The sequence below is a fragment of the Dicentrarchus labrax genome, unplaced genomic scaffold (assembly GCF_905237075.1).
Source record: "Dicentrarchus labrax unplaced genomic scaffold, dlabrax2021, whole genome shotgun sequence".
Taxonomy (NCBI): domain Eukaryota; kingdom Metazoa; phylum Chordata; class Actinopteri; family Moronidae; genus Dicentrarchus; species Dicentrarchus labrax.
The window spans coordinates 17,833,740-17,859,081 of record NW_026136708.1 but is presented as its reverse complement, the minus strand read 5'-3'; the positions used below and the strand labels follow the sequence as shown (position 1 = coordinate 17,859,081).

At 43.2% G+C, this 25,342-nt stretch overlaps 1 protein-coding gene across 9 annotated transcripts in view; it reads right to left on the bottom strand.

The window, feature by feature from the left end:
- The window catches only part of syne1a (spectrin repeat containing, nuclear envelope 1a), a 129,061-nt gene that overhangs the window by 14,338 nt on the left and 89,381 nt on the right, over window positions 1-25,342 (bottom strand). For 4 of the 9 annotated variants that reach the window (XM_051408753.1, XM_051408749.1, XM_051408752.1 and 1 more), the window contains exons 92-130: window positions 23,775-24,005; window positions 21,520-21,660; window positions 20,177-20,290; window positions 19,717-19,878; window positions 19,138-19,332; window positions 18,856-19,029; window positions 16,219-16,410; window positions 15,254-15,385; window positions 14,990-15,090; window positions 14,696-14,846; window positions 14,370-14,498; window positions 14,074-14,247; window positions 13,736-13,951; window positions 13,526-13,627; window positions 13,290-13,409; window positions 12,992-13,192; window positions 12,716-12,889; window positions 12,465-12,596; window positions 12,107-12,303; window positions 11,768-11,900; window positions 11,464-11,646; window positions 11,197-11,346; window positions 10,870-11,046; window positions 10,601-10,756; window positions 10,357-10,512; window positions 10,089-10,259; window positions 9,735-9,868; window positions 9,406-9,610; window positions 8,354-8,536; window positions 8,068-8,214; window positions 7,782-7,936; window positions 6,985-7,132; window positions 6,802-6,896; window positions 6,468-6,702; window positions 5,799-6,050; window positions 4,337-4,462; window positions 2,930-3,085; window positions 2,135-2,293; window positions 1,102-1,268 (exon numbers count right to left, since the gene is read on the bottom strand). In XM_051408753.1, the coding sequence (XP_051264713.1) occupies window positions 1,102-1,268; window positions 2,135-2,293; window positions 2,930-3,085; window positions 4,337-4,462; window positions 5,799-6,050; window positions 6,468-6,702; window positions 6,802-6,896; window positions 6,985-7,132; window positions 7,782-7,936; window positions 8,068-8,214; window positions 8,354-8,536; window positions 9,406-9,610; window positions 9,735-9,868; window positions 10,089-10,259; window positions 10,357-10,512; window positions 10,601-10,756; window positions 10,870-11,046; window positions 11,197-11,346; window positions 11,464-11,646; window positions 11,768-11,900; window positions 12,107-12,303; window positions 12,465-12,596; window positions 12,716-12,889; window positions 12,992-13,192; window positions 13,290-13,409; window positions 13,526-13,627; window positions 13,736-13,951; window positions 14,074-14,247; window positions 14,370-14,498; window positions 14,696-14,846; window positions 14,990-15,090; window positions 15,254-15,385; window positions 16,219-16,410; window positions 18,856-19,029; window positions 19,138-19,332; window positions 19,717-19,878; window positions 20,177-20,290; window positions 21,520-21,660; window positions 23,775-24,005 (6,326 nt within the window). Of the gene's footprint in view, window positions 1-1,101; window positions 1,269-2,134; window positions 2,294-2,929; window positions 3,086-3,439; window positions 3,521-4,336; window positions 4,463-5,798; window positions 6,051-6,467; window positions 6,703-6,801; window positions 6,897-6,984; window positions 7,133-7,781; window positions 7,937-8,067; window positions 8,215-8,353; window positions 8,537-9,405; window positions 9,611-9,734; window positions 9,869-10,088; window positions 10,260-10,356; window positions 10,513-10,600; window positions 10,757-10,869; window positions 11,047-11,196; window positions 11,347-11,463; window positions 11,647-11,767; window positions 11,901-12,106; window positions 12,304-12,464; window positions 12,597-12,715; window positions 12,890-12,991; window positions 13,193-13,289; window positions 13,410-13,525; window positions 13,628-13,735; window positions 13,952-14,073; window positions 14,248-14,369; window positions 14,499-14,695; window positions 14,847-14,989; window positions 15,091-15,253; window positions 15,386-16,218; window positions 16,411-18,855; window positions 19,030-19,137; window positions 19,333-19,716; window positions 19,879-20,176; window positions 20,291-21,519; window positions 21,661-23,774; window positions 24,006-25,342 lie in introns of those variants that run through there. The other 5 variants (XM_051408751.1, XM_051408755.1, XM_051408756.1 and 2 more) reach the window with 4 other exon arrangements.

Sequence of the window (25,342 nt, the reverse complement as noted above, 5' to 3'; positions counted from 1 at the left end):
CAGAGGCATGTGCTGTAGCGCTGGCCTGTGTCGGAGTATCTTACACCAAGTACACACAAAGGGAGTGTGAACAGAAGCAAAGGCTGGAGGCTCCATGCATGTGAGTAAACTTCGATGGATAGCGCACAACGAGAAGAAAAGTTTTCCAATAAAACATGTTTGCAGGAAAACTAAAATAGATCTGTGTTTGCTCAGAAAAAAAACCAAAACAAACTCAAGAAATTGTTGGTAAATAAATCCACAAAATGAAGATTCTCAAGAAAACGCTGTCAGGTATTCTGCTCTCTGTAACAGTTACAAACCGTCTCTACTGTTGTTTTTCAGTTAAGGACACATTTAAGAGACAAAGAGAGTGCAGCTGTCTGTATGAGGTCAGACATTGGCCTCCCTTTCTTCCCTCATCCAGTACAGTCCCAGAGGGCAACAGCCGGAAGACAGTCGGTGGGGGTTGGGCAGCAGGGGTAGTTGGAGTCAAAGTTTGGGTCAGGTCATTTTCAGTTTACAACATACAGAAAGAGGAGTTTTGTTTTCCATATTTTTTTATATTAAATCAATATACACAGTATCGCCAACTATCCTACACCAGTTTTCAAAGTAGACTGGTTTCCACTCAGACCAGCACAAGTGTCCAGAGCACCAAAAGAGACAAAAGAAGAGAGTCAAGGAAGCATGAGGAATGTGACCTCTTCTCTCTCTGCTGGGTCTGCAGCCCCACTAAGTGGAGGCCCCACTGACACCAGCAAGAAACTCAGGAAATGCCTCAGCAGCATTGTGGGAAAATGAATTCCCCGTCACGTGTGCTGTGTCATGAAGGATACCATGGTAACAAACTGAGGCCAAAGCAAGCCTCCACTAATATAAACCTTTCCCCACTAGGAGGAGTCATGCAGCGTGGGATGTGTTTTCACCCTAAATAATGATACTGTAAGGACTCTTCTCTAGTTGTTCTGGTAGACACATTTTAACACTTTTTAAATGTCACTTGTGTCCTTGAGTCCATCCAACTGTTATCTATGATCCGTGCTATTATAAACTTCACAGAACCCCCTCAACCTCAAACTCTACTATCCAATTTAACACTTGAGAGTCTTGTACACCCACCTGGCAGCGATGAGGTCCAGCAGGTGTTGCCAGCGCTCGCTGACTTTGCTGAGTTTGTGTTGGATCTCGGCCGCCTTGTTGTCCTGGCTGGCCCTGGCCAGGCGCTCGCCCATAACCTGCAGCTGCTGCTTGTTCTCTTGAGCTACACCGATCTCCTCCTGGTAGTCCTGGGAAAGAGACACCAAGCAGGTTAACGGAGAAAGGTGTGAGTGTGGTGCATACTGTAGGTGTGTGTGTGACTGTGCAACTGAGCATTGTAGTGTGTAGTGTAGCAATGCAGTAACTGCCCATTAAATACAGTCCTTGTTATGTAGCTGCATTCAAATAATATTTTTAATTACATTTTTTTTTAAGCAAGCAATCTTCATTGTTCCAAACATGACACTGACAAACAACTCCGAATACTTAAACATCCAGTGTGTAGAATTTGACCCTCCCTTTCCAACTGCGAGGGAAAAACTATGATTGCTGCGAAATGCGCAAGAAACACCTAGATCCCATCTAGAGCAAGTGTTTGGTTTGTCCCTTTGGACTACTGTAGAAACATGGCAGCCTCCACAGAAGACAACCTGTATCTGTAGATAAAAATGGCTCGTTCTAAGGAAATGAAACCTAACTATTCTTATTTTCAGGTGAATATACACAAAAGAAAACATAATTATGAATATTATATTCCATTTCTGCCAATAGATCCTCCTAAATGTTACACCCTGGACCTTTAAGTTGTTCAAATTGAAACTAATAATTGTTAATTTTATTAAAATCCAAATGTTTGTGCCCTTATTTCAAGAAAACTTAAAAAGTAGAGAGTTGATAACAACCTACAATAGTCTCAGGTTAATTTATTCTCATTTTAAAACAATTGTAACAATAAATTTTAGGTTAGTAAGTAATAAAATAGATAAATCAATCAGCATGCCAGAAACATAAAAACAATCTAGAGCTCAACACTGGTTGTACTGAAACAGATGTGCTGTGTTCACTAATATGTGTATAATATGTGAAGACTGTGCAGACAGTGTGCTGAAATCACCTTGCGCAGCTTTTCGATCATCTCTTCAATGCTGATGTCTCCATTCTGAGAGACCTTGCTCTCCATCTGTGTGAGCCACTCACACAGCTCCTTGTTCTTCTCATTGAACACTGCCCACTCATTCAACTTCTCGCTCACCTGCTGCCTGCGCAGGGAAAGCTGTGTGAACAAAAAGGGGAGGACGAAGGGGGGATTTGTGTGACAGAGGACGAGAGAAAGGGAAAAGGGAGGAAATGTGAGAAAAGACATGGAAAGGATGATGAAAAGAAAGAGTCCAAAACATTAAAAAATGTGACAATTTAGTGGTTTAGTCTGAGTAGAGTCTGAATGCTTCTAAAATCAACCAGGAAAGCTAAAAAAAAAACCCAAATCCTTCTCATGCAGCAACCAGAATATGTCCAGTCCAATTCAATTCTTCTAATCCTCTCTCAGTCTTTACCAAACACCGCGTCACACTAACACACAGCTCAGAACAACACTTTTGGTCCTGTGACGCCTGAAGTGTTGGATGTGGAAAGTTACCCACAGATGAACTCTCACTCTGTCAAATGTTACCACTGTCTATCTTCAGCAGGGCTCAGTACTGCATGAGAACGTGCGCCGTGTAAAGGCAGACATTGTTTAATTTAGATAAGATCACTTTATTTTAATGTCCTCTGAAGGCTTCAACTAAATGAGGAGCGACACCAGAATTTAACAAAACCACAAATTAATGCAGAGAGAAAGCAGACGAATCAGCCTTTTAAAAACACCCAAGAAAATAAATGGTTATGTTTATGTACTGTGTGAATCTACCTGATGGCAGACCTCCTCCCACTGGCGCTGGAGCAGCTGGAGGCGTTCCTGTAGGACTGTGATGTCATCTGCACTGACCACGCCCTCCAAGGAGTCCCTCAGCAGGAACAAGGAAGTGAGGTCATCAGTCCAGCCTTCCACACTGCTCTCCAACTCCTGCATCCACATGACATGACAAGAAATTATGTACCAAACAGGAAAGGTGATCCTCAAATGCAGAGATACAGTCAGACCCAACAGCCAAAGTCAAACAGAGCAGAAAAAAAAAACAAAACCCCGACAGAGCAGAACTTCTGCAGCTGCTGCAACCTCAGAAATAGTGATGAGGAAAAGACAAAAACCAGCAAACTCACAATGAATATTACAGCAAGGCATGTCGCAAAAGAAAAGGCACAAAGTTTCTTCTAAATGCAAGTAGCATAAAATGGCCTAAAAATAATACAACATGTTAAATTAAATGTAAATAAAACAGCTACATTCAAGGTTAAAGGCAGGATAAAGGTAACAGACCCATCGAACCTTGCATCTCCTCCTCCTCTGTCACTGTGATGGTTTTTGCTGCGGTGTAATCATTGTGGAGCAGGAGAATGTCTCCATTACGCAACACACACAAAAGGAAGCGAACACACACATACATAAATACACCCCCACTGCCAATAGGGATGCTCTCTCTCTCTCTCTCTCTCTCTCTCTCTCTCTCTCTCTCTAATGCACACGCAGCCTTTCTTTCTCTCTCCTTCTCTCTCTCCCCACCCCCTCTCTCTCTCTCCTCAGCTGATGCTACACTCACGGCCCTCCCCTCCTCCCTGAGGAGGACATGTCATGCATGAAACATGACTGCATATAATGTCCAGTGGTTCACACAAACTGCAAATGATCACAATGTGAAATTCAACGCAGCAATTTTATGATTTTTGTGGTAACAAATGAGGGAAATAAGAGCCTCCCTGTTTGCATCCTGGCATCATTTCAGCACCTTTCAGAATCACATTAATAATTCTTTACTAAGCTCTTTTTTTGAGAAATTAATACAGAAAACAAATTATCTTAAAGTCTACAAAAATGAAAATCATATTCTTTTAAATTAGATAAAGAAGCAAAATACTGTGCTCTTGCAGGAGAATAAATAAATGAAATGTATACCAACAATATGAGAACCGAACAAACAAGGTCGCACAATGAGACAGCAGCTCATCTGTTTGTCCCCGTAGCCAGATTAATGGGGTAGAGGGAGGACAAGCCTGTGTGTGTGCGTGTGTGTGTGTGTGTGTGTGTGTGTGTGTGTGTGTGTGTGTGTGTGTGTTTAAAAGAGAGAGGCAGACCAAGAGAGATAGAGAGAGTAAGCATGTGTATATAACGACAGAAGCGGGATACTGCCTATTACAATGTGTATTACAATGTCCTCACCTTGCATCTGACTTGCTCTGAGTGTAGCTCCTCATGGTGGTCAGGCAGGGGCAGGGACAGCTTCCTCTTGAAGGCCCTCAGTTTCTCCAGTGACGCATTTATGCCCTTCTCACATCGCTCCCAGTTCTACACACACACACACACACACACACACACACACACACACACACACACACACACACACACACACAGAGTAAGAATCAGAGCATAAAACACACATACATACACACTCTAACACACAGACTGCAGAGCTTCTTGTACTCAGTGAAGTTGTTATAAATTCTTCCTACAGCAGCAACAAAGGCATCAGTACGGATAAACTGCAGAATACACAATAATAAACACATACATACAGTACACACACACAACCAGCAGCTGAAGTCAGTTATCATGCTGTTAGACAGCTCACTCAGCTCTGAACCTCCAAAGCAACACCATGATACAGCAAAAAATCCAACAGCCGAAAGAAGAGAATTAACACAGCTTCATGACAAAAAAGGGGGGTTCTGCTCCAAAGGGCGCAGATTAAAGCTATTTATAGAGTCTGGACCAGTTTGGGGTAAAACGAGGGTAATATTTGGTAAGAAATGCTGCAGAAAAGTGGCATACCTGAAGCAAGAGTCATGGAAAAAGAACAGCCAGGGTTAGGACTAGAATAGCTACGGTAGCTGCTCTCTAAGTGCAAACAAAGGAGGACAGAGAGAAAGAGAATAACTAACACTGAAGGAGAATAAGAGGAATGGAAAAAAGCTGAATTTCCAGATGCAGCTTTTAAACTGCGTCACTCAGTCCCGTTCAAAACAGGGCACAATCACAGCCTGTAAAATCTCCCTCGCAGGGTTGAAATCACTACAGCTCACTGCACAGTGTCACTTTGCATGTGAGTGTGTTTCTGTGGTTATGTGCACTGAGCTGGCACTTTTTTTTGTATCTTTGTGCCATTTTGTAATGCTTGAGTGTGAGAAGTGTGTGCGCAGATGCTTAGCAATTAATCTGAGAACAGAAGTGAGAGTGCTTCATCTCTGCCCTTCATTTCTTTTCAGGAAAGTGCAGCGTTGCATAATTCATGCGACAACCTGGTTTCAATGTCCTGCATGTACAACCGGGCAGCCTCATTAAGTGCTCAGACGCCCTTCAGCACCCTTCAACAGCACCTTTACGCTGCATCATGTTAAAGACACAGCTTGTAACCTAGCCTCCAATACAGATTGTGCTCAAATGACACATCGCATACTTGCAATAGTTCATGACGTCCCACAATGCAGCGCTGATCAGTGAAATACTGCCATCGTTATCATGTATTGTAATGTTAACAGAGAGGTTTCTAATGCTACCAATGAGGACAGAAACCTGAGAACAATGAGTCAGCAAGTTTAGAATTAAATTAAAAAGACACCACAGTGTGTTAAGGGCCAAAAGAGCAACAAACCAAGAAAAAGGTATAAAAACACTTTCTTCTGACCTTAAGCAAGCCGTGCAGCTCCCTCCTCTGCTGGTCCAGGCGGTGGTGGGCGTGCCTCCACCGCTCCTGAATCTCCATCAGCTCTGTCTGCAGTGTGGACTCGGCCCTGGCGTCGGCTGACAGCAGCAGGCTCCTGCCGGCCTCCACTGTTAGGATGTAGCCTCCCTGCTGCCTCTGGAGCACTCGCTCCTTCAGCTGGAGGAGGAAAGACAGGGACGATGTGCAGACGGGACACAGGTTAACTAAGGGAATCTAAGGTTTTCAGGAGGGGTGAGGGTTTATTAGTAGAAGGTTAAGATTTGCTTTAGGTCAATTTAGTGTTTAATTAAAATATGAAGAGTGACAATAAGTAGGAGGAGTAGTTTTTTTAAATGGGATATATGTTTGACTGTGTGACCTCATAAATGATGCAAACTTTTTAAACAAGCTTTATGAGAAACTAATTAGTTCAGGGCAAACTGGGAAAGTGTGAGAGACTGAACCCATCCATCACCAACCTCATCCACCTGCTATATACATGAAATTACTTAAGATAATTAAATAATAATAATTAAATAAAGAATAAATTAAATAAAGAATAAATATTTCAGACAAAATAATCTAAGAGAAGATTAGAATAAGGTGATGAATGAAGGGCTATAAAAGCTCCTCTATAGTCTTGTAACCTACCTGTATCTGATCTAAAAGGTTTCTGGCTTGCTGCAGGGCGACTGGTTCTCCTGGCTGGTGTACATCGGGATCACGGGTCACTTCTTGGAGCCATTGTAGCAGCTTCTCTGCCATCTCCCGGTAGTTCTGCCACTGGCGTACCAGACTATCGATAATGCCCCTTCGCTGCTGAGCCCGCCTCACTACACCCTGCCACTGATTACTTAGCAAGGCCAGCTTCACACTGAAGTCATCTCTGTTGGACACGAGTGAGAACAGCATGTAAGCTCCTCAGAGCTGGAGACATTTCTTTTAATGAGAAAGGTAAAATTGTTATATAGGATTGTATGTTTACCCGTCATCCATTTGTCCCTGGTCCAGCATACGATGACCATCACTGATGATGGAGTAAAGAATCTGTTGCCTGCTGAACATCTCTGCCTGGAACAACTGCAAGCACCACAAATTGATATTAACAACAACACTGTACAAACAACGACAGCAATTAGTACACATCTACTTTTAATGCCTCTCTTACCTCATGGTCTCTCTGCTGCTCCAGCAGACTCTGGTAGTTGCCTGAGATCTCTGCCGCCAGCTTCTGTTCAGTCTGAGACAAGAAGTCCATCCACGCCTCACACTTCTGCAGGAAACTCTGCTGCTCAAGCAACACTGCCTGCAGTTTGCTGGAGAGACAATGTTAACATAATAGAAAATAAGTACCTTTTTATAAAAAGAAGTTTTCACCACTAACTTTATTTTTCCATGGCTCATATGTTACAGATTACTAATTATAATGCATAAATAACAATAATTTCTGAGTTATGTAAGCTCATATTTAAGTGAAGGACACATTTGCATATACTTCTGCTTAGTCTTTTTTAGCAACTTCTTTATTAGTCAGTAAGGAACTTGTTGAGCTTCTACTTTCTGACAAAATGTCCTGTCAAAAAGACATTTCATAACTCACCACCATTATTACCTGCAGGCTTGGTGGCTTAATGAAAAGTTAAAAACATAGGACCTACACCTGCAGGCAAAACATTAATTTATAATATTTTTGTAATATATTCATTATAGTGGATTATGACAAATGTGTCATATTTAATTAATATCTTCAAATACAAAATCTTAATGCTGTTTTAGTGACAAATTAGAAACACCCACTTAAAGTATTGCAAAGTTACACATTAGAAAAAGAGAAGTAGAAGAATCTCTAAAACTTGTAAAAAGACCCTTAAGAATGAAAGTTTAATGAAATCAAAAAAAATTGTTTTGCTATTTCAAAAATAAGAGGGGTCCTGACTGCTCAGTGCTGTTGAAGATTTTAGTTACCTGAACCTCTCAGTGAGGTGAGCGGAGTGAGCAGCCCAGGCTCTGTTGAGACTTTGCAGCCGTTTAACATCTCTGTCACTGACCGGCAGTCTGTAAACCAACTCATTAACACGTTCCAGGTCTGGAGACAGACTGCTCAGCTTCAACAGGTGAACCTGGGAACATATTATTACACATTTTTAGTAGGGAAACATGGACACAGATGACCAGTGTTTTTGGTTTAAATGTACAGGATGTTCAAACACAGATAATACAACAGTAACCAAGACATCACTGTTTTCTGTACCTTCAGTTTTTCCATACGTGTTTGGACCACAGTGAGCTCTGGGGAGCCGACTGGGTCTGACTCCTTCAGCACCTCCTCAGCCTCTTCAGCCTTACGGATGAGTGTGTCCAGCTGCTCTTTGAAACCCTCACAGGCCTGAGATCCAGACTACAACAGTCCAACAGACACAGTCAGAATACAGAAGTCCTACCAATCACATCCCCCTTATTCATACATTAGGGTTGTTTGTGGGAAACAGAGACGTGTATGTCATTCCGCCTATGCCCACCAATCCCTGCTACCCTACCTGCAGTACTTCCTGCTGCCTGTGAAGGGCGTGCTCCAGTGTTGCTAGGCGATGTGTGAGTGACAGGTGGTCGGACTGAAGGGCTGCCGAGGAGGAGGCGTCAACTTGGCTCTTCAGTTTATCCCCTAAAGCCTGCAGCTGCTGAAGGGACTGCTGCACTGACGCCTGGTCACCGAGGCATGCCTGCAACAGTAAAGGCATCAGAGAGAGGCAGGTTAGGGACAGAACCACTGAAAGTTCACAGTCAGGACTACCTATTCGATGCATAGGCAATAAAAAACATCGTGGAGAAAATGTCTGCATTCAAGAGAAACATATTTATATTTTGGTGTTCATGCAGTAGGGTGAAAGGAGTCAGATTGCCAAAGAATGGTAGATTTTTTTCCAACCCAAAGAGAACCACGTGATCCTTTTGCTGAAGAATAAATGCATTCAGAATAAGTAAAACAGGTGTTTTGTGTAAAGCTTTCTTGTAAAAAGCTTCCCAGAAAGGACAGCCCCATGCACCAACGACAATTACAGTTCTCAACCACTTTGTGTTTAGCAACTGCTTATAAGTGATCCTCAGTCAAAATAACGGTCTGCTTACAGGACAGTGTGTCTCTAGACATTGCCCAGCATGGCCCTACAAGCCCAGTGTGACACTGGGGGACCCCTGTAGTGTAAATCAGGGGCCTGTCTTTCCCTTTGCAGTCTCCTTTTCAAAAGGCTTTTGTTGGATTGTGCTGTGAATCTACATTCAAGCAGACAAAAGGACAGGGTGCAATTTGGTATTCTGCAGAGGGGATAGAGGCTTTGTGAATTCCTATAGTGAGCTGACAGCTGTTTTGGGGTTTGTTCACAAGACCAAAGGAGATGAAGGTTAAGCAGGACAAAATATATTTTAAGCCACACAAAATGTGGATGGAGTAAAATTCTAAATCCAGATCTGCATCCTCCTACAGAAGATGTTTAATGCATTAACTATGACCTATGAACTAACTGCTGACTGAAAAATTGTTCACATAATCATATACTGGACTAGTGTGTTATATTGTTCCATCTCCACCCACATTGCAGTCCTTTATCCAGGCGCTGCTCTCCTCTTCTGTGATCTCCCTGTCGGTGGCGCTCTTCAGCAGGCGATCCGCACGTTCCTCTTGTTTCTGAACTGCCGTCACACACTGGCTATACAATATCTTGTAGCGTTGCCACAACCCCAGCAGGGCTTTACTGCTCCTCAGCTGCTCTGAGATCTGCTCTAGTAGACTGTTCCACCTATAATGGAGGAGGAGAAACACAAGGTTATATACTGACTTCAGCTCAGGAGATAGTTGATGACAAGGATTACAGCTGCAGTTTGATTTAAAGTAACTCAGAGACGTGTTTTTGTTATCCACACCTGATGTTGACGTCCCTCAGGGCCCTGTTGAGTGTTTCAGCCACTGACGGGTGGCACTCTGTCAGCAGCTGGTGTGTCACTGAGCCAAACTTCCTCAGACTGCTCTCTTGTTTATCCATCTCCTCCTGCAGGTTCTTAAAAACACAACCACTAAAAGTTAATTTTGTGTTTGTTAAATTTGCTCAACATATGATGTTTATGCTTATTGACAGTTGTCTTTTGATCACTGTGTAGCTGTTCCTTTTCACAATGACTTTCAAATACTTTGAATGACTTTATGCATTGTTACAATTATTTTCAGGGTGTGCCACTTTTCCAAAATAAAGAGGGCAGTCTATTTTCTACACTCCTCACCTCCAGACTCTCCACCTGCTGCTGCACTGCCTCTAGAGAACCATTAAGGAGGCACAACCTGGACACAGAGTACCTCCCCTCCATCAGGTAACCATTAATCTCCTCTGAAGCTCGCCGGTAGAGCGTCCACTGCTCCAGCACCGACCGCAGGCTCACCTTCATCTGACTTATCTGGTAGGAAAATGGGACACAAAGCGTGTAAGTGTCTTACAGCACAATTAAAAAGTGTAACCAACAGCCATGAGGGTAAGGGATTCAAGAAGCTCACCATGTGGTCCAAATGAGCCCAGGATTGGTTCAATCCTTTGAGGGTCTCCTTGACAACAGAGCAGGCTGCTCCTTTCTTATCTTGGATGAGAGCATTTCCACGTTCCTCTGCTTTCTCTAGATCCTTCTCTTTTTCCTTCACTAAGTCCTCCAACTCCTGCAACAACAAAATAATTTTTTTTTACAGACATTATGAAAACTCAAATTGTGCCTGGTACACATAGCTGTGCTTTATGTTTGCATACCTGACAGTCTTTAAGTGCATTCTGCACCGATGCTACATCCTCTATCCTGTGTCTCTTCTTCAGTTTCTCCTCTTGTAGTGTTAGCCAGGTTTTCAAGGCCTGAACTCCATTTTCATGCTCCAACCAACCTTCCAACAGTCCTTCCAGTAGCTGAATCTAAAATATAAACATAATTCAGATCTTAAGAAAACAGCAAACTGAAAATATAAGATGATAAGATTTCAGTTGTAATTTGTTCTACTAATTCTACACTGTGACTGAAACATTACCTTTTCAGTGATGAGCCCCTGTAGTATCTGCCATCGTCTGTTCATCGCTCCCAGCTTCTCAGCAAAGTCTGTTTTGTCACTGCGCTTTCCTTCAACATCCTGACTGCTGATCTGCAGCACTGACTGGTTTACAAAGTCCACAGTCAACTGCTTACAGGTCAGATCTATGCGGAAACCCTGTGAAGTAGTGGTAGAAGAGTGTATTAGAGAAAGAGGGGTGGCTAAAGGTTGTTAATTAACTTTCTGACAAATAACATGTCAAGCTCTTTTTCAGCTTCCCCAGAAGGGAACAACTACAGAACTCTTTGGGTGTAAACAGTTTTGTACCTTATACTTCTGTAAGAAGTTCTGGACCACCTCGGAGCCTACAGCTCCCAGGATTTTGTCCTGGTCTTCCTCTATGATGTTCTCCATGAGAGAGATCCAGCTCATCAGCTCTGTTATGGCGTGCCGTGATGCCAGCTTCTCCATCTGCAACTAAGGGATGAGAGCAAAGAGGTTACAATGTTATAATAAGCCAAAATACATAAGAAATTACTTAAAACATTATAACTACATTGGGCGACTGCTGATAAGCATTAAAGTGTTACAGACCTGGTGTAGCTTCTCTTGTACTACAGGAATATGAGTCAACAGCTCAGCCCACTGAGTGTCAATCTGGCCCAGCGCTGTCCTGAGACCAGCTGTGTCTACTCTTTTCAATCGCAGAAGCTGGTTGCCTGTGCTTAGCACAGATGAACGCAAAGACGACTTAGCATCCACCTCTTTGGAAAACTCCTATCAGAAGCAAAAAGGACAGTGAGAGAAGTTGGAATCTAACCATCCATTCATTAATAACACAGGTGACATTAATAAGTGTGTGGTTAGTTTTTGCTGCTCATGTGATAACCAAACTAACCAGGAAGGCGTAGAGGTGGTCTCTGACAGTCTCCAGCTCCTGAGGCACTGTCACTGACTGGGTTGTCCAGAACTCAAGCCGGTCCAGAGCCGACTGCAACCAGTGGCTCAACTCTGCTGACTCACTCTGATACCTGAAATTTATACACAGGACAAAATACAATATGTTGTTTTTGTTCTGACAGCTTATGAAAGATTTAGGGTATAGTTTTCACTGTATTCAGCCTCCAGGTATCACAAACAGGCTTGCAGACCAAAGCAAATTGGCTGACTCGCATAGCTACATAATTTATTTGAGATCTGACACTGTCATACAAAACAAACATTGGTAGACCCTGACCTGCTCCAGTGTTTTAGTGTGGAATCGAGGCGGTGCAGCTCCTTGTTGACCTTGGTGGTGGAGGAGAGCCAGTGTTCTCCCAGCTGTGTCAGCTGGTTCTCCAAGTCTGAACAGCCAACAGACAGAAGAAGCTTTTTGCCCTCCTCCAGGACCTGGTACAACTGGGGCTGATGCTCCGTCAGGCTGGCCTTCAAACGCTACAGGAGAGGACAGATGGATAATTGATGAATTACAGATTCAATATTCTAACAAGCAGGCTTGACTACAGCTTTCAGGGTAAGTCAGATGACATCTTTATACAGCATGAATGCATTTATTTGTGCATCTGTGTGTGTCCAGTCTGTATAAAGTTCCTTGCCTGGTAGAGACTGATCCTTTCAACAAGTCTTTCCTCTGTCTCCTCAACCAGGCCTACGGTGGGGATGCTACACTCCACAGCCTCCAGCTGTCTACACAGAGCCTGGTAGTCTTCCACAAGCCTGCTCCAAGACTGTCAAAAAGAGAAGAAAGAAGAGAGGCGGTGAAGTTAATGTATTCTACATGTTGTTTCATTCACCTGAACTGTACTGTTATTATTTGCTTTCTTTTCTATTAATCACTCATTCCTACCTCCAGTATGCCCTCCAGCTCCACCCCCCTCCTGTGGGCTTGTTTGAGGACACTGTGGGCCAAGGCCATGGTCTCCTCCAGGGTTTGGCTTTCCCTCTGCGCCACCAGACCAGACACTTTACTGTAGAACGTCTGTGTGAGGATCATATGGCATTCCAGACCCTGGAAAAACTCCTGTATTAAGACGGAAGACAATGTTAGAAAAGATTAATCTCTAAATGAACAACCTTTATTGCATTTCAGAGCAATCCCACCCGCTCTAACCACCCTCCTTACTTTGTGTTTGTCCAGTAACATCTGGACCTCTATGACAGAAGCCACTGTCATCTTCTGATCGGCAGCCATCTTGTCCTGGGCGGTGTCCACCAGGTCTGTGAGGTCATGAAGTGCAGCTTCATACTGAGCCTTAAGAGACAAGCCGTGGTTCAAGCTGCTACGCCTGGAGCCCACCATCAGCACCAGCTCCTCATAGGCATCCTACACAAAACCATCAAGTCAGTCATTAAGTATTGTGGTGCTGGGAGGCACAGTGGAAGAGAAAAATAAATGCCCTCCTCAGAGAATGTGATATTACCTGTAGTTTGAGAAGTTCCTGGTTGGCAATTTGGTCAGATTGGAGTGCTTCTGCTCTGGTCTTCAGCTCAGTCAGTCGCTGCTCAAACTCTCTCAGACTCTCCTCCACCTCTGATAATGTCTACAGAAGATGCAACATATTTAAAGAATATTTCAGGAACTATTTCCAATTTACTGAACCTGTGGGATTTATATAATTTGTATCTTTTGTGTATCTGTCCTTGGTTGGTATCATACCTCTATCTGTTTGGATGCAGGTCTGTCCACAGTTCCAGCCATCTTCTGTAGCAACTGGTGTTTACTTTCACTCAGAGCTGTGAACAGCATCCTCAGTTCATTCTGGCAAGGACAACAGAAACAATGTTCACACTAAGTAAGGCAAAAAAAAATGATGCTCCAAGTTTGATCAAAATCAGACTGGTGGGTCCTCAGTCACAGCCATTGTACCTGGAAGGTCGAGTGTTCCTGCAGCCTGTCCCTCATGGCGTCACAGTGCTGTTCCAGGGTGGAGTCCAGCAGCCCCATCCTCTCCTGCAGGCCATCCAGTGTTTCCTCCATCAGGCCTTGCTCATCTCCCCCACACAGCCGGCCTGCTCCTCCACCCAGAAGGTCTCTGGACTGGTTTACCTCCCTGGTCATCGCCTTCAGCTGTTTATTTAGACCCTGAAGAGAAGTGCTGAGGTTAGTAACAAAGCTAGTATATTCCATCCAGAAGAATTTTAATTGTGTTGTCATGTGTTCAACCTCCAGTTACCAGTGTTACTACATACAAGTGTCTTTAGTACCTCCAGATTTTTAAGTTGTGTCTCTGTATCTTCAGACAGCAGCACAGGACCAGAGAGCAGTTGATTCTCAGCAGCATCCAACCAGGAGGAAGCTGATGAAACTGCAGCATACAGGTCCTGCTGGACTGTTGTCCCTCCTAAAGACCCTACCAGTTTACTGTCACCACTTGCTGCCTGTGGGGAAGAACAACGAATATTTGCTCAGTACACTGAAAGCTGTTTTGTTCTTTACCAAGGACACAGAAAATCCTGGGAATAATGAGAGTTTAAAATGAGGTAGAAAATCTGTCCTTCACCTCTTGGGCGAGTCTTTCCAAAGTCTGGCTGCAGGCCTCAAACAAAGCCCCGGGAGAGCGAGAGCCCTGGTTGGCAGACTCGCCTCTAAACACCATACTAGGACTGGACAGACGGGATCGGTGGAGGATCTGCACACAAGTGAAAAATGAGACTTAAGAAACATATGAAGGTCTGACCGGCAGCAAACATAACAATGAAGGTGTGAAATTACATGAGAGGAAGAAGAAGTACCAACAAAACATCAGCCTTAAGTTGGAGTTTAAGACAACTCAAAACACAACATATATTAAAAAAGACAAAAATCCACAATGTATGGCATGTGTACCGGGCTAAGCTGGTCCTGCTCCAGGGAGCTGAGGGAGAGCTGCAGCTTCGTGCTCTGATCTTTATTCAGGTTTTCCCAGCGCTGTCTCAGCTGGTCCAAATGAGACACAGTCTCACTCTCCAGCAACACTCCTCCTGGGATGGACACCTCACTGTGGGAGGGAGAGGGATGTGTTGTGTTCCAATAGGATTAAAGCTTTTTTAACTAAACATGTAAAAATAAATCAAATCACAGAAGCTACTTAACAAAATAAGAATAAATAAGTAAGTTTGAGAAGAATAGAAAGAGGAGTACCTGTCTCCGTTGGGTGTGGTCTGTTGGCTGAGTAACTCTTCTCCAACATTGGCTACTGACTGGAGCAGCCTCCTCTGTTCAGCTACTTGCTCCTGCAGCTCCTAGGAAGTCAGCATGCAGCGTTTAGGCCATTATATACAGGAGTTATATTAGATTTATTTGAAACAAGTATCCACTTCCTATCTGAAATCGATTCAGACAGTCAAAAGAGTGGTTGGCCTTGTTAAATATAGAAACTATGCAAATGGTTTAGCCTCCTCTTACCCTCTGCCGAAGAAGGTTGTTGTGGTGCTGCTGTGTGCGTGTCGATCTGGCCTGGGAAAGCCAATCCTGGACATTAGGACTCTGAGACAGAGACGAGTCTGGCTCACTGTCCTCCTGCTCTTGCAATGAACCCTGGGATAAAGACAGAAGGATTTCAACACTTAATTAAATGCCCAACAAAGTTATCAGGAGAAAAGTGAGTTTGTGAAGAAATACATAAACTTAAGTGACATTGTCTTCATGATATTCATTTCAGTTACGTCCAGCTGTCAACTGTGTGTGAAAAAATAATGTATTTTTAAGTATTAAAAAACTATATATGTGAGTATATATACACTAATCACATGGTGAGTGATGCCAGCATTTCAAATATTTCAGACAAATAAGCTGTTGTAGTTCCTATGCACTGTAGAGTGATTTATGAATGAATGAATGAATGTCTCTATTAACTACAAGAGCACATTGAGGGGAGGCCAGCAAGGAATTTTTCCTTTAAAGGAAGGATCATTTTCAGCTGCAAGTGAGAAATTTAAGAGGGAATTGAGTTGATTTTCCCAAAAGGGACAAAACCACAAAGCAAAAAAGGCCAAACTGTTGTGTCATCAGAAACACACCTGATGCAGTACATTTAGTGTTAGCATGTGATGAGGTAGCATCCTTTTGTCTGTTGTTTGAGGCCCATTGTGAGACACACAGGCTCTTGTTGTTCCATCGTGGAAAACAGTGGACTTTTATGGAGGAGCATGACACGACCTTTAGTATTCACACAATACTACCATTGATACAGTTACACAGTGTCACATAATGCAGTGCATCACAACAAAACATACATAGAGGCAGGGAGGAAGGAAAAGCTGGAAAATGGACAAATATGTGGGAATGTGTAGGGGAAGGGAACTGAAGGCAACAAGTGAGGACAATAAAATGGATGGTGGGGAACCAAAACACATGACCCCTGATCACACCTGTATGTCAACTTGTTTGTCCTGAAGCATCTGCTGCAGCTCCATCAGGCTGTCTTTGAGGGAGCGCAGTTTGAAGGTGAGTTGCTCCGCTTCTCCCTTGGTCTCGGCCCGGCCCTCCATCAGCAAGCTCTCGCTGTGGACGGACAGCTCCGACAGATACGACACCTTCTGCTCGATCTCAAACAGCATGTTCTGGAAAAGCAGAGAGTTACATAAACAAACTACAACCTAAAATCTTAAACAACCATCTCATCATAGTGCTGAATGTTTGCAGTAGTCTCAGAGCGTCATTCGGGGAAAGAAAATCATCAAAATCTTCCTTGTGCAGTTACTTTGAAATGCCTACATCATTAAACAGCAATTATTATTAACTATGTACATGCCAAAGTTACCTATTATATCACTTTACATTCACTGGTATTCATCTTTATTTTAGGGAAGTCTGACAAAGTGTATTATCTCTGCACCATGATGTGTAATCACAACATGTATATATATATATATATATATATATATATATATATATATATATATATATATATATATATATATATATGTTTCTTAACATTTAAGAGTTTTTCTTGAATATTTAAATATTTAAAAAATATGTTTTTTCCTGGTTCCTATCATTTTTATTATGTCACTACTCCTCATATTCATCCGGCCAGCCTATGTGGGGGTCCTGAGCCATAGGTTGGGAACCAGTGTTGTAAGTGACTGACCGGGAGAGCTCCACTAAATATAATGAATGGAACTTTTAGGTCTTTGTAGTATGAACAGTATACATTCAGAATCCCTCAGCTCATTGTTTCTGCATCTCCTTTTCTCATTCTTCTTCAGATCTTTTCTTCTTTTTTTTAAAGAATCAAAATCCTTTTGAACATATCCCACTCACTCTCCTCTTGCATTTCTGAACAAGAGAAACAACAGAAAAAGAGACCCTCCCTTTCCGTGTCCAGACAGTGTGTGTAAAGTGGCACAATTGTATGGAGGTGGAAAAGACGGGGATTAAGGTTGTATCCCCTTCTTCCACATGAGGGTACAAGGGTTCTTGGCAGGAATGGGGATGTAACTCTCCACAGAGAATTTCTCCCAACAATACAGAGTGGCACAATTGAACTCTTTTCCATCTATCCAGTGCTGCCACCGTGTCATTCATTGTGAAGATTGAGAACCTCTGTTTATCCTGCTTACAGCATGTTGATTTTCTCGTGTTCAAATAAAGGGATTTTGATTGTTCAGTGAACAGTTTACAGTAACTAACAAAGTTAAATCAGCCAAACAAAACTGAAATGCAAAAATAACAACAACAAAAAAGTGCAGAAACACATTTATCTGATACGACATTTAAAAAACCTTCTATATTGTTCCCCTTCTTTTCATTCCCTGATTTTTAATTCTCCCTGCTTGTGTGAGTTGCTCCACTTCAATTTGTTCCCTTTCTCTCGACACTATTTCTCACTTCATCTCTCTAACCTCACATTATTTCTCACCATTGGATCTACACTCTTATAATCTACACTTCCAGACAGTTTTTACCCCCTGGAGTCCACATGGGCCGAACCTTCAGACCTGAGCTCCACAGGAGCCATATGTGAGCTGTAATCAGCTTACTGTCTCTCGACTGCTACAAACACAACATTTCCTTTTGCCTGAACCACAGAACTAACATTATTACTGCCGAGGAGCCAATTATGGTGCATCGCAGGATGAATGTAGATATTTATTTATATCAGTTTTGGTATTAAAGAGTTCAAGTTAAAAGCTTTCACAAAAAAGCCGTCAAAACACCACTTGTTAGACCATAACTAATTAATTCAATACTTCAGTGTAATATGAGTCAAAGTACACACATAAAAGCCAACAGAACTAAATATAAGTGTCAGAAAGTTAGAAAAGAGAAAAACTAACTTATCTCTCTTTACTTACTTTAATATTTAGAATAACTGGAATACAATTTCCTACTTCATAGACCTGAATAAAATCTTTACAATGAAATGTGACTGTGGATCAGTAACCACTGCTAATCATTTAGCAATGGGTGCTAAATACCCAGAAGATAAAAGGTGATGTTACCATAGAAACAGGATGAGTGGGGTAACAACACTTGGCTGGTGGAAGAATGTTTGAGGGCTTGTGAGGAGATTAATCAGAAAGAGATACAGGGTCAGACCTTAATCCTAATCCCAATGTCTTAATCCTACAAAAGTGCCCATTTATTGGACAATAGAAGCCTCCGATTCTGTTCTGGTCTGAAACAGCCCCATTTTCAGTTTTTTTTAGGGTGAATTGCAGTTTATACGTGACTAAAATAGCAACAGTAATATTATAACTAGGGAATAAATCCAAGCATAGGCCCTATTTCTGGAACAGTGAAGCAGCCAGACACTTCAGCCTTTGATAGCTCCCTCTTAATAAAACAGTAGCATACACAGTTTCCTACTGCGCCTAAGGCTGGTGCAGGAATTCAAAAGTTCAGTTCATGTATCAGTTGAGGACAACTTGAAAAATCTACACGTCAGGAGAGCAACAAAATGCACACAGTCCACCAATATTCTTCATCAATCTTAATAAAACCAGCTCAAGATCTTTCAGCATCTGGCAGTCCAGCCTTTGACGATTGCAGAAATGTCTCACCTGACAGTCGATGAGCTGCTCCTCCATGTCCAGGTCTTCGTTTAGGGGCTGAAGGGCAGAGCTCAGAGTGGCACGAGTGCTGAGCAACCAGTGGTCGAGCTCCTCGGCCTCACTGTGGTAGCGTTGCAGTGCCTGTTCCTGTCGCTGCTCTTCCAGCTGTTCACTTAGTCTCTCCTGCAGTGGTCAAAGTGACATACATGTTAGATTCGGTGTGTGAAGTCAGTGGAAATAAGAATAATAGTATGCGAGTTTAGGAGATGCATATCATCTTTGAGCGCCCACCTCCAGCAACTGCCTTTTCCCAGAAGCCTTCATTCGAATGGTGGCCATCCTCTCTCCCAGCACGGTGAGAGTAGACTGGAGAGCCAGTTGGTCACCGGGCTCCCCATCGCTGTCGCTGTCTGCCAGCTCCTCGGAGAAACACGTCTGTAACTCACCGATCTCGTCCTGCAGCATCATGATCTCGTCCATCAGAGCCTAAGGCGGACAGACATTGGAAGAGTGTTAGAGGAAGAAGAGACTGACAAGAAGATGGCGAGTAAAAGAGGGTCTGTCCAAATTGCCTGGCAGTCTTTACAAAAACAAACTGTATCAGCTGTGGCTGTGAAGTTGGCATAGCAAAGGAGAGCAGGGCCACGCTGTCTGTGCCACCAGTGCATGGGTTAGTGCAATATTAAACCTCTCAATTATTCCCTGTTTGCTCTCCGTTTGTGTTTTTTCAGATTTGCCTTTTCCCCCAAAAGTCGTCTTCTGCTTTGAGTGTTACTATCTGTACTGCACTCCACGCCTCCTCTCTCTTTCCCCATCACAAACACAAGTTCCCCCAATATCTCAAGACCTCTCTGTCCCCCTCTCTCTCACCTGGTGTGCAGCCATCTGGCTCTCGGGGCTCTTATTAGGCTCCAGGCCCTCATTGAGCGCTCCCTCGATGGACTCCATCTTGGTAGAAATGGACTGGAGGGACTCCTGGTAATGCTGCTGCCGTTCCAGAGCCTCATAAAGACTCTTCTGCTTCTCGCTGATCTATGGTGGGAGAGAAGAGGTGGAGAGAATAAGAATGAAATGTATGATGGCTAAATCAAGATGGCACTTGGTAGCAGAGGTAGTTATATAGTATATTTTCAATTTCAGTCCCAATTTTGGCCTTAGTGTAGTCTTACTAAAGATACACTGCTTCCTCCAACTGTATCCATGTTCAGCTGTGAATTGTGTTGAACAGTAAGTAATTAAAATCTCTTTAACTATTTTCTACACATAACTGAGTGGGGTTTTTTTTAATATGTGAATTAATTATGTCATTGTAGCTGATGGTGTGACGTACCACATTCTTGAGTGTTTCCCAGGATCTCTGCAGGTCATCCAGGTTAGCAGCACTGGTCTCCATAGACGGGTCGTACAGCTCCTGGAGCGGCGCTCGGCTTAGTGCACCGCGACCCTGTGGCACAACAACACAGTGAGTGTAGGTTTCAATAGTGTGTGAGAGCGATGTACAATAGAGGGTGTGCTGATATGTCCTTATGTCCTCAAACATACAGTCAACAATGAATATGAATGGCCACATTTGGTGGAAATATGCCGACATCTGCTATACATACACTCTGAACATGTGTGCTACTTAGTAATGCATTATGCACACATTTGCCTTGGAGTTTAAGCTGAAATGGCAACAATACTAAGTACACCATGGGTTAATGGGTATGGTAGCTCTCGGTTATGGTAAATTAGGCCATCCATAAGCTCTCATATTACCACAGAAAGGGTATGGGCCAAAGTTAAGAGTAGTAAGCACTGTCTATAACCTGTGAGTTAAATCTGTTCTGTTCTTTGTAGGTTGTTTTCACTTCAGCAGCATCTGGCTGAGGTCCCATTAGATTAGGTTAAACTCTCTCCCATGATGCTTTCCTTCGATCACTTTCCAACTGACCTTATTGATTCTAGTCTTCTTTCAACAGCTAGACTCACAGACACATCACGATACTGTGGTCACATTTCACAATAATAGCTAAAAAAACAACAACTACGACCTTTGCTGTTTCTTAAAGAACAACAAAGAGCTGCTGTTTCACTGCTGCATCGAGTCATACGTTACACACAAAAAAAGCTACTTTATGCTTAAATGACACCTTCTCATTCTTATGTCAGCAAAAAAAAAAGCAAGTGGCAAACTTAAATCTGCAAACATAGTGCTGATAAATAAACAGGGAAAGCAGGGACAACACAGATGCTCTCCAGCTGTTTCAATCATCCATTGTGTTGATGGTGGTGATGACGGGGGGGTGTGGGATGGGGTGCAGAGTTAGCATGTCCATCTTAACAAGTCACATATTCACATATCTTATAGTAACTGAAACAAACTAAAAACTGACAACAGGGTCTCATAATTCCAATGCAAAAACTTCAATGGTCGTATTAAATCATTGGGTAAAATAACTGAAAATCAGTCAAATAATCTCATCCCAGTGGCAAATAGTTTCTAGTCGTTTTAAACAGAAGGTGTTAAGACTAAATATTTGCTTGGTGACTCATTAAGATGGACATGTTTTGTGGCACAGGTTACGGTGGTGGTTTCCTGTGATGTTAGACTGAGAATTTGAGGTGTAGTATGGAAGCTGGGCAGGTAATGCTGGAGGGCTTTGGAGGTAACCAGGGTGGGGTTTGCAGTACCTGGTTAAGAGGAGCGTCAGCGTTAGCCCCTGGGGAGGGGGAGCGGCAGGCAGGGGGAGAGGAGACCTCGCTGTTGGTACCCTCCTCCCCTGACTCCTCCGTCACAGGGGAGAGGAGTGTGTGGCAGCGGCCGGCTGTCATCTGACCACACATACACACCGCACATCAAACACGCACATCAAAAGAAGCAGGTGGAGGAAAAAGGAGGGAGGGAGGGGGAGGGAGGGCAATTCAGAAAACGCCCAGATCAAAAGGAGTGAGGAGACGAAGAGCGAGAAAAATGAGGAGAGAGAAGAAGAGAGAGCATATAAATTAATGGGGGAGTGCAGGTTAGGCAGGTTGCAGTAAGCACATTGCTGATTAATTAGACAGCAAGTAATCAAATAACACTGAGAGGAGAGCAGTTTGATCAAATTACTGCTATTGACATCAAACACCGCAACACTTTTGCCGTAGCACAGCATTAAAGAGGCATAATTCACTGTAGCATTGCTCTGTGGTAGCGAGTGGACAAACACTGAATTCCACTAATAATGAATGAACAACTAGGATTTTCTTTTACAGGATACATCAGGGGAAAGGAATGACCATTAACCAGGAAATAGAAAATCACATCATGAAGTTAAACACACACTGAAACTGCTCACCACACAGACACACTCATACATACTGTAGACTTACGGTTTCGGAACCGCAGTCATTTCCTTTACATCACAGACAGACTTCTCTTGTAAGTAGCATCCAGACATTATCCATATCCCAGACATAAGTTCTACTGTTTTCTTAGATATTCAAGCTATGTTTTACCTCTTTAAGTCCTAGAAAAGAACCACTCATATTGTCTACAATATAAGCACAATTAGAAACTACATTAAAGGTATGTTTAAAGTTAAAAAAACCCCCCACCATATTAACAGTAAGAAAAGATCAAGATCAAGGCCCAAACTTAAACAAAGCATAGCTGAAGCATGACACAGCTAACCGATACTAGACTGGTTAATACTGCAGCAGCAGTAGCAGCAGCTGTCCTAGAAGTAGCACAGTTGTCTGTGTGCCTGCATGCTTCAGTAGAGAGACAGAGTTGAAATGTGAGCCAAACCCTACTGGGCTGCTTTTTGGCAGTTAATGCAGAACTTGGCCGACTGACTCAGGACGTTGTTATATTCACAGGACTTTTTCCCAGGTTTTATGATGCAATGCAACGCAACGAAGAGCATCAGCACACCGGCATGTGTGGGAAATTAAGTTTTTACATTGTGAGATTGGTTAGAGCCTGAGCAGTAAGACTGTGGTAACAATGAAACAGAACTAAATGTGTTACACAACAGGTAATCGAGGATATCAGCTCTCCTAACTACCTGCCATACACTCAAAATTATCATGCTCTGCTCACACACTCATGCAGTAATATCCTGTTTCCTGGCCTGCTGAGACCAAACACACCACAAACAGCAGTAACAGTGCAAGGAAGCGAAGAAATCTGAATCAGAAAAGGAAGACGCAGAGGAAGAGAAGGTAATGAGGCGGTTTCTTATGCGCCAACACATAAGAAAAATGAATGACCAGGCTGAGGATGACATACTGTAGCAGGCAGACAGATTCAGGCTAATAAGAGGCGAAGTGAAGTGACACAGCACAGTATCAGCGCAGTGGTACACAGCCAGAATAGTAACACTTGAGGTGGAGGGAAGATGGGGGAAAAAAGCTTGGGTTATTTCTGTGCAACACAAAAATGAGACACTTAAAAGAAATAGAAGCAGAGGAACAGGATAATAATAGAGAAGAGAAAAAGCCTATTCTGAACCAATAGTTCTTATATATTACCTGTCATGGACCACTGTAACCTAATTTAGGATTAAATGTCATCCCAGGGGCCCACATTGTGGAAAAAATGTTATATTGTTTGTTAACTTGGAAGTGAATCGCACCGGTATAACTTTGCACACTGTTGTTGAGGAAAATAAGAAAAGGGTTAAACCTGTAATCATAACTGTGACATCGTCTAATTTTGGATAACTTTAAACTAATTACATGATTGTGTAACTGTTAACAACTCTTTAGAAACCCCAAAAGGACCCCTGGGGTTTTCCACTTTAAGAACCAGTGGTCTGAATGGACAGGGAGAAGGGATAGAGGCTACACATGCACACACACACACAAAACTTGTGCCAGACAGGCAAAAAGCCATCCAGTGTATACATGTGTGACTTTTATGGGTGATTGTGTATGTGTCGAAAAAAGGCTTTGCCACTCACCATGACGACAGAGGGGTGTGCTGGAAGCTGCTTTGCAGCGGCGGCGGTGGCGGCTGCCACAGCACTGGGCAGCTCCTCATCACTCAGCTCATCCATGCCGTCTGAAAGGCCCTCCACCTCACTGACCGTCAGCAGCATGGTGGCGTGTTTGGCCTTCACTGTGAGCATCTTACACTTGGAGTGGAGCGAGGCGATCTGCTCCTGGTAGCCACGGATCTTCTGGGCCAGCTCCTGTCAAAACATCCCCCAGCAAACAGAAAGCACCACCACCCCCAGGGTCAGGAGAGTGTGGTTCAGTCCACAAGGGAAGATCAATAGTTCCTGGTTAAATAAGATCCTGAAAAAAGGGGGTGGCTGAGTTCAGCGTTGAGTGTGTTGTCGGTGCGACAGGAGTAAGTGGAGTGGAAGCATTCTCTTCTCCCCCCGGTCTCTTGCTTTTGGCTGCACTGTGTATAAAGCGTAGAAAGAGAATAGCACTGCCTCACTCTCTCCCTCTTTTTTCTCTCTCTCCTCCTCTTCTGTATCTCTGAGCCAATCAGAGCAGCACAGAGGCGGGTGACTCAGAGCAGTGGTGAAGCCAACAGACAGGATGTTTGGTTGAGAGAGACCCTCGCAGAAATAGTTCAAAATCCCTCAGACACTCCCTCTTGTACACATACACAAATGGCAAGGAAAAACAGGAAGTGATCTCACTGCCTGTAACCCCCCCTTCCTCCTGCCTTGCCGCTGCCCTCATCCACCAATCCTCGAGGCAGATTCCTCTCAACAAAAGAGAAGCCGTAAGGAGAGAGGGAGTGTTTAGGGAGCAAAGAATGACATAGATGGTGTCAAATTACAGCTATGGTATGAACCGGCAGGCCGGGTCCAGCTCCTCCTTCCCTCCCCCCTCCTCCTTCTACTCCCTCTGTCTCGCAGATGGTCAATGCACTGATAATCAGGTCATGTGACTAACTGGGCCAGTGGAGTTGCAGCTCTCTGCTCAGAGAGATCAAACTCAGATATAAACACAGTGCCATGCCAAGTCACTCTGCAGCACCGGAGGGATCGCAGTAAGAAGCAAAATATCTACAGACACCTGGGTTCATATATTCCCTGTCAGGTAATGTAGTAGAGTAGATAAAATCTAGGAAAGTTAAAATGTAATAAAATAAATCAGCTGCCTCTGAGGAGATCTGCTCTCTTTCTCTGCAGGCCTCTCAGTCTGCCACGCCCCTCCTTCTCAAACTCTTTCTCCGCATGGGAGATCAAACACACTTACTCAGCAAAATAAAACTGCAACCAAGAGCACAGGGCTGAAATACCGCAGGTGAAAACCATCCAACCTTCCGCTCTGCATCAAACAGGACTCTATTTAGATTATATTTACATGTAGCATCAGATAAAGGAGGAATGTGAATGAGTTGGACGTGTACATGCATAACACAATATTCTACCTGCTTTATGTGGTGGCACTGCTCTGATAACATTATGTTAAAAAGAGGGATTAAATAAGCTTTTATTATTTTAGGGGTTTCTGGTAGTTTAACAGAAACATCAATTAACTGCCTGTTGTTTGCATTTTGAATCAA